Source organism: Crocodylus porosus, unplaced genomic scaffold (genome assembly GCF_001723895.1).
Source record: "Crocodylus porosus isolate Cpor-Errol unplaced genomic scaffold, CroPor_comp1, whole genome shotgun sequence".
Classification (NCBI taxonomy): domain Eukaryota; kingdom Metazoa; phylum Chordata; order Crocodylia; family Crocodylidae; genus Crocodylus; species Crocodylus porosus.
The window spans coordinates 50,380,785-50,389,277 of NW_017728907.1; the positions used below are offsets into that span (position 1 = coordinate 50,380,785).

Genomic DNA, 8,493 nt, shown 5'->3' on the forward strand with positions numbered 1-8,493 from the left:
GCAGGAGGGAAAGGATCTCTCCTCTTATGCGCAGACGCAAAGGAATCCCCCCCAAAACTGTGAAAAGAGATCAAACCCTGCTACCTGTGAAGGGCAAAGCTTTTGGGGTGATGCATAATGGTAAATATTTTACCACCTCTGTTGGTAGGGTCCTGCGAAGTGCTGATTGAAAAACAAAACTACACTTAGACATCGTGTCCTCAGACTGCCATTTAGGTTGTTCAGTAGCTAAGGCGTTTCACGGGAAAAGACAGCACCTTTTTGATGGCAAACAGCACCAAAGGGGGTAAACACCCCTATCCTGAGAATACAGATGCACCATTTGCCCAGCTGGTGTTAGCACACAGACTCTCTCCAGGGCAGCTCAACAAAAACGCAGTGGAGCAAAGGGACACCGTCCCCATTATTCCCTGCTCAACAGCTCTTTGGGAAATGCTGCCCAAACAATACATGAACCATCAGAAAAGGCTGCAGAAACGTCAGCTTGTAGATATAGCACCACTGGGCCGCAGCATGGCACCGAGGAAGCTTGGGTTGTCCAAGGTGGCGCTTTGATTAACAGACAGCTAAAACCAAGGACCCCTCCAGCATTCAAGCTAAGTTCAGAGTCACTGAGGGTGTACAGAGGTATACAGCAAAAGAAACCAAATAATAGGCCATTAGGTGGGACTTGCCATCGCTTAATAAAAATGATGCTGGATACCTTCAAGGGAAAACAGCAGCGGTGGGATCACAAAAGGCAGCCTCACAATCTTAGGAGTTTGTCGACCCAAGTGAATGCGTATCACAAAAGGGAGGGAGGGAGTTAAGTGATGCAGGAGAACAAGCAACAGCCACAGGAGGCTGAAGTACCTGAGCCCCAAGAGACTGTAAAACCAGGACTAATAGACTTATTATTGCCCGACAACACTGCCGCTGATGTGTCTGCGGGGAGACCTCCGGGTGCTCGTGGCAGCACAGGGAACCCTTCGAGATAAGCTGACCTTTTCTGGCTGGTAGATGGTTAATACATGCTGGAAATGTTGACTATTAACTATTATTATTATTGATGGAGGGAAAATGCACTTTTCAAGAGCTCTCTCAAGAGCCAGGTGGACCTGGTTGCTGTGTTGTGCGGAGGCTCCTATTGCATGCTGCGCAGGAGGTCAAACTCGCTCAGCGTAAAGCAGCATCCTTGGCTCGGAGGGATTTCTGAACCACTCCCTCCCCCATCATTTGTTAAAATTCAAACTGGCTTCAGCTGGAGAGCAAATCAGTTTTTAAATGCCATGAAATATTTTCCATTTTGCTGCTATGATACCTAACAGGTAAAGCAGGGTGGGAGGGAGAAATATTGAGCAGAAAACAATTGCTTCCAGTCATTCAAATGCTAGATTAGATAGTACCACTTGCGGGCTCATAGTGTAGCAAGCTTAAGTGTGCAATTTTGATACAAAACCTCTGCAAAGTCTATTATTATACTTTATTTGTCGACCATCCAGTATCGCATTGATGATAATACTAATAACATCATTTCAGGAGATAAGTAGAAATGGAGCCTATAAGACTGACACAATTTGCCGGCCTGACAAAAGGAAAATTTACGTTAGACTCCTGCACAGTACGTGCATCTCTGAAACCGGCTGCCTTTTCCTTGATGGCGGGTTGTCTGGCAAGGACCACAGCAATACCAAGTGCAGGAAGGGTGGGAGGCCATCAAAGCAGCATTGCCATTAGGGACAGCTTCACTCTGCAAAATGTAGAACCAGATGTCAAATACAGGTCACTGACTCTTATTTCAGTGACCCATTTATCCACTGGACCACGCAGTTTTTCTCCATGATGAATCTTTAGATTTATAAAGAGGGATACTGGAAAACATAGATCCAGACATCCACCACCAAGGAAGCTCTGGAAGATGCTGATCAATCACGCGCTCATGAAGGTGGGGAAGGCTGCGTGTGGTTCTGCACAGCCATCTCGGTGTCGGCGTTACCGTCTGAACATTGTTCCAGGAGCTTTTTTCTACACGCTTTGCAAAAGATCCCTTCATATTTCAGGTATGTAAAATGTCAGGGCAATGATCTTTGACAGCATCCTCTTCAGATGGTATTACCTGCAGCCTGCTTGGGGAAAAGGAAGTTTGAATGACAGTCATGACTGCCCTCAAGGGAGCCATGCCAATTGAGTGAATGGCCAAGTCGTCCTATGACTGTTGTCAGTCTTAAAAGTGGAGAAACTGACTGGACAAAGTCACTGCGGGTAGGAGACAACGAGGGTGAGGAGCTTAGGGGGGAACCAAGAATGGGGCAATGAGCAAGGGGAGCTGGGACTGGGGTGAAGAGAAAGGGACGTGCTAGATGATGGTATTAGGACTAGGCTGTAGAGCCAGGGAAAGACATAATTGTGATGGGGACAGGCTAGATAGGACAGGACCAAAGGATGTAGGTGTAGGGAGGCAAGACAGCAGAGACTACTAGAACATATGCCCCTCTTGCATCGGGCACGATCTCTGAGTCTGCCCTTCCTGAAACCCACCAGCCAAGTAGGTTGCACCCCTCTCCAGTGCTGCTCCCCACAGAGAAGACAACCGCCTCTACCCAAAGCTCATGAGCCCCGTGTTGGGGATCAACGGTGATTTGGAGAACTGGGTGCCATCCCTTTCTCTGCCTCCGAGGTCCTATGTGATGCTGAGCAAATCTCTTAGGTGGTCCCTAAAGGCTTATTTATACCATCCCAGAATGCCTCCGTGAAGATGTCCCACTTGCTCACTCCCATTGCACACGTGCAAAATGCCAGGAAAGAGGCAAGGCAGGCAAGTTCTTTGGGTGACTCTGATATCTTTTATTAGACCAACTTAAATAGTTGGGGGGAAAAAAAATAGCAAGCTTTCAGATTTAAAAACCCTTTGTCAGGCTGAGGAAGTCTCTGCAGTTTGGTGTGTGCAATGCAGCTGACTTAGAGAGGCCTGAGAGCATGCCAGTTAGACACCGACCCTAAGAGGAGCATTGGGACGATGCTCTGGGCTGGTCTAAGGTGGCTACAGTGCCTCTTTTCTGGAAGGTGGTAGCCTGGCAGTGAATAGGTGGACATGTTTCAGAGCAGTCCTGGGTGTGACAAGGTGGCACTGCAGACACACCGAGGCTGTGCGTTCCCGGTGTGAGATCCCAGGGTCTGGCTCACAGAAGGGCTGTATCCTTATGTCTGGCAGTGCACATAACCAGAACTGTGCTCTGAACAAATAAGGAGCTAAATGATGCTAAGTACTATGGAAAATTAGATCATAGGCATCTCAAATTGGACTCCCCAAATGACTGGATACTTTGACCTTAATCTCTTTGTGTCTCAGTTCCCTATCTATATAGTGGGCATAATGCCCTCTCATCCCACAGGAGTGTGGAGAAAATAAATGTGTTAGTGTTTGTGAAGCATGCACACAGTATAGCAATAAGCACCATCAAAAAGCCCATGAAGGGATTACTAATTTGGACTTCAGAGCTGGGCTTGAATAGCACATAGTAAATAAGGCACAAGGGGACACATACTGAAGAACGAGGAGAAAACCAAATACAGAATGGCTGCTCATTAAGTGAAAGCCTCCCATTCTGGGCACTTAATAAGGCAGGGGTCCTATGGAACGAAGAGCATATGCCCCTATATATCCCTGTTTTGAAAGACTGTATTGTAATGCAGAAACACGAGGGGGCAAATTAATATACAAGGAGGCATGCTGAAATGATGCATTGCGTCTTTTGCAAAACGTGGATGTATTTCTTCGGATGCACGCTGGAGTGACAGCTGGAAAGGTGGGATAAGCAGCTGTTCTTGACCTCTTCAGCAAGCCTGACCCTATAGCGGGGGTGTGGCATGGACACCGGTTTACTAGAAGCTGAACAGAGAATACCAACATCTCATTTCACACAAGCAATTAAAGGGTGAGCTTGCGGTCACTAGGAATTATTTACAAATAGGTGACACGGAGATAAGTGAAAGCCTCCTACCCATTTCCAATTTCCTGAACCATCCCAACCCCCATCAAGATAATTGGTTTAATTGGGGTTTCAAAATGGGTTTTTAAATAAGGCGACATTTTTTTTATAAAATGCAGACCAGCAGCTGAGAACCACAGATGCCCGTGTTTACACATGTACATTAACTACAGTAAAGCCTCAGATGGCCTTAGGGCCTTAAATGCTGGATTCACTGTAGCTATGGTATTGCATGTGTGTGTCTAATACAACCACTTCACTTGTTCCCAGGTCAATCGCCCCTACATACAGTGAATTTATTTTTCAAAGGAAAGAGCTTATCTTCCAGGATGCAGAAGAAGAAAAAAAAAATCCTCCTATGCTGCAATAATGAAGAAAAAAAAAAAAAGCAGTTTTATGATGTTATGGCATCTAATTTTCCTTAAGTGATTTACAGAAATGACTATATCTGACAGGGCTGCAGCAAGCTGGTAGAGGAGAGCAACAGGAGGCTGAACTTCCTTGGCTTTCAACAACCCAATCTCTTACGGGCAGCTCTCCAGGACCAGTCTTGGAAGTGGTGCATTTTTCATGCAGGGGACCAGAGTGGGAGGAATCGTGGTAGTTTTCACATATATTATTTTCGTACTTTCCATTGCATTTCAGTTAAAGCTCTCCAGCTCAGTTTCCATTGCAAGAGGAGAAAGGAGAGCATAACAGTTTTACATGGTTATCCCCAGATGAGTTACATTTGACAAGGATAGGTTGAAGACGTGGAAGGTATACACGGAGCTCACCTGCATCCCTCTACATGCCCAGTCAGCCACTCACCCAAGACTGAGGAGCACCTCATTCATATGTTCAAAGCTGAAATTTTGCACGGGGGCGATGCTTGAGATGTGTTCCACAACTGCAGTGGTTCACGCACCGTTGCTTGACCCTCACCCAAAGTGCCTCACACCACAGCAGCAGACAGGCTCACAAACAGGCGTGTTTTCTCCTTCTGAGACAGGCAGGATCTTTTCCCTCCTTCTCCCCAGCCCTTTAGATGCGGCCCAGCCCATGTCCATATTAACTGGCTCAGAAGGACCAGCAATACATTTTCTGACAAACAAGAGTAGCCCCATTGAATATCATTAATCACCTGATAGCATCACACTTTTCCTGGAAGTGCTAATTGTGCTCAGTGTACAATACAGCCAAGTGAAATGTTGAAGGTTTTTGCTGAAAAATACAGTTGTGGAGGGAACTGTACTAGTTACAGGGATGGATTGAACCTGACATACAGTTCAGCCCAAAAAGTGTGGGAGAAAACCTCAAAATATTTCATCTTGAAGTTGACTTAATTTTTTTTTTTTTTTTTTTGGCAATATGGGGGAAATGGGTCAAATAGCCTTCAAAATAAAATATGTCACTAAGTGAGGAAAATAAACCTTTGTATTGTTTCAAAAAGTACCCCTCATCCCCCATATACTCAGACACATCTAGAAAAGGTCTGGAATTTCCTATCCCCAGAAATTTTCAGCAGTAAATTGGACAGACACTTTGGCTGGGATGGTTTAATCAGGGATGATCCTGTCTTGAATAGGGGGCTGGACTAGATGAACTGGTGAGGTCCCGTCCAGCTCTATTTTCCTATAATCCTAAAATTTCTATTTCATTTCAGCTTAGCAAGCCTTTTTGCTACCAAACTGAACCAAATCCAACCTCCCCATTACTCAACCAACTCGAAGCTGGAAGCCCCCAAAGACAGTGAAACCTTTCAGGAGACAAGACCCAAGGGCTGCCCTATGAATATTAGCATGTGTTTTAGTGTGGCCTGAGGCTTCTTCTCTCCAAGTTTTCCTGTTAGGCCTTCTTTGTCCCTGGCAGGTACCTTCCTTTCAGACCAGACAGCTTGCAAGCCCCCAAAGCCTAATAGAAAGAGAGAACACCCTGTGTCTGGACAACCCCTTCCTTGTAGATTAGTCTCTGTCATTTGGGTTGAGTATAGCCTCAAGTCAAGGACCAGGACTCCTTTATGCTAAGTGCTGTATGCCCACAGGATAAATGGAGGGGCCGTGTCCCCAAAAGTTCACAGTGTAAGGAAATGTTTCTAGAGGTGCACTTCTACTCCTGAGAAATGCCCTTCTTCTGAAAGAAGCATCCTGTATGCCAGTGTATGCAGCATATGCCCCAAACCACTGCTATCTTGGGGCTGAGCAGTCTGACTAGGGACCATGCAGCTGGGGAAATAAGCTTGCCCTGTAGCTGATTCTGGCTAGGAGTCGCATTCACCTGTTTCATTAGCAGCCCAGCTGTTACCGAGAAGAAAAGCAGAGAAGAATAAAACCTCAGTGTGTGATAGAAATAAGCCTCACCCCAAAGTGGGAAGAACAACATGTAGGACCAATATCAGGCATCTCATACAAGAAGCAAAAGAGGTTCTTTGGGTAGATATGATATCTTTTATTAGGCCAACTGAACACAGTAAAAGTTGTGTTAAACAGCATTTTACTAACTGGAATACTTTATTAACCAGAATTTAATAGATCTGCGCGGGGCAGGGCAGGCCGCCACTGCGGGCTGGGGCTGGGGCAGCATGGGGTTTTCCTGGTGGGGGTGGCTGCTCACTCTCTGGGTGGGCAGCAGTGGCACTGGGTGCTGGGACTGGCTCGCCTCACTGTCCATCCTGTCCAGCAGTGGGAGGCACGTGGTGCCGCACCACACCACTTTTGAAGCAGTGGCAGCAAGGCACAGAGGCAGGGTGCAGATGCCAGCCCGCAGCTGCAACCCACCTTTGCCCCATGCACAGATTAAAGGAAGTAGATCCAAAGAAACTTACCTGCCTGCTGGGCCATCTGTGATCCCAGCTCCGCAGGGTACAACTCTTAGATAACCACCACCCCCTTAACCCACTCATGGCAGATAACAAAGCTTTTACTTTAGTTGGAAAAATTGTTCTTGGCACGCTTTCCAGCACAAACACCTTTCTTCAGGCACAGAGAGAGCCTGAAGAAGGGTGTTTGCACCAGAAAGCTTGCCAAGAACAATTTTTCCAACTTTTTGGTTGGTTTAATAAAATATCTACCCAAAGAACCTTGCCAGCCTATGTCATTAGACCGACACGGCTACAACCACAACCCTAATACAAGAAGCAGTGCCTATGAATTCTCCTCTTCTTTCCCAGTGAGGGCTGATAGTCACTTCATGGTTTCAACCCTGCCTCCATCTTTGTTCGGCAGTTTCTCTTAGGTCACATATTCAATAATCCATCTGCACCTGGATGTCAAATATTCACTAAGTGTCTGCTTTCCTTCCACTCCTCCTCCACATTCCCTGCAAACACCCTCTCCTCTGATCAGCAGAGAATTCACCTTCAAAAAATACCCCTTCCTCTCTGACAGGGTGCCTGTATATGTGTGTGCGTGTGCTACATATGTGCACGTGCTCATGTGTGATAGTTGCAGACATTACTCCCCCCCTCCCCTGTACACTTTGCCTATTTAATCCAGAGCTCCAACATTGATGCCATTTGGTAATTCAATTGCAGGGGCCTGCTGTTTCCAATCCAGTGCAGGATAACATGAGAGCTGCTCAATTGTGTTTGGCCCCTGCTTTCAGTATTATTCCATATTTAATCTGCGCTGAACTTCATTTTACTTGCTCTCTCCACTCTGATGTGCCCAATGACAAATGACATTTCAAATGCTCCCTGATACCACACAGTGGGGGTGGTGTTTACTTGCTTCCTTTTTTTTTTTCCCAGCTGGCCACTGGATCTAGCCACTTCAGAGCAGCCGGCAGCCTGCAGCATCCCAGAGGCAGCGCCTGAACTACACAAAGGAGAACAGTCTCACAGCTCTGGGAGAGCTGCTGTGTTGGCGTGGGTTTCCGCACTCACCGGATTGTTGTACATCTGAATGATGAGCTGCTTTACTCCATGCAGCGTGGGATGAGCCCAGGGAGACGGATCCACCCAGTGCCGGTTTAAATCAAACCCCATCAGGGAGCACCTGCACAATGGAAAAAACACCAGGCATCAGTTTGATCTGCAGTGTCCAGTGACATCAGATAAAGAGTTCGGGGGAAGTCCTGCTGGCTGGGGCATAGGTGACTGGTCATTAAATATGGGCCTAAGAGATTTGCTAGACACAGTCATAAATATGTGCTTAACAGCTGACTGAATCAGGTCCTCTGTCCTCCCTTCTTCCACCAAACACTCACAGAGCTAGTCAGTGAAGCTCTCCACCTTGATAAAAAGAACATGCATTCTCTCTTATTGAACAGATTAGCCTAATAAGACCATTGAGGTTATGTTGTAAATGATACCTCCGAGTTGTTTTCCCTCTCTACCAACTCATAGAATCATAGAAGTCGGGTCGGAAGGGACCTTGTAGATCTTCAAGTCTGACCCCCTGCCTGGGCAGGAGAAAAACTGGGCTCAGATGACTCCATCCAGGTAGGCATCAAGCCTCCATTTAAAGACCCCCAGGGTAGGAGCCAGCACCACTTCCCTTGGAAGTTGGCTCCAGCTCCTAGCCGGCCTGACCATGAAGTAGTTCTT

At 46.7% G+C, this 8,493-nt stretch overlaps 1 protein-coding gene across 1 annotated transcript in view; it reads right to left on the bottom strand.

Annotated features, from left to right (window-relative positions):
- The window catches only part of AGBL4 (ATP/GTP binding protein like 4), a 1,420,095-nt gene that overhangs the window by 201,599 nt on the left and 1,210,003 nt on the right, over nucleotides 1–8,493 (bottom strand). Inside the window, exon 9 of the mRNA XM_019530625.1 lies at nucleotides 7,831–7,942. Within this exon, the coding sequence (XP_019386170.1) occupies nucleotides 7,831–7,942 (112 nt within the window). The remainder of the gene's footprint in view (nucleotides 1–7,830; nucleotides 7,943–8,493) is intronic.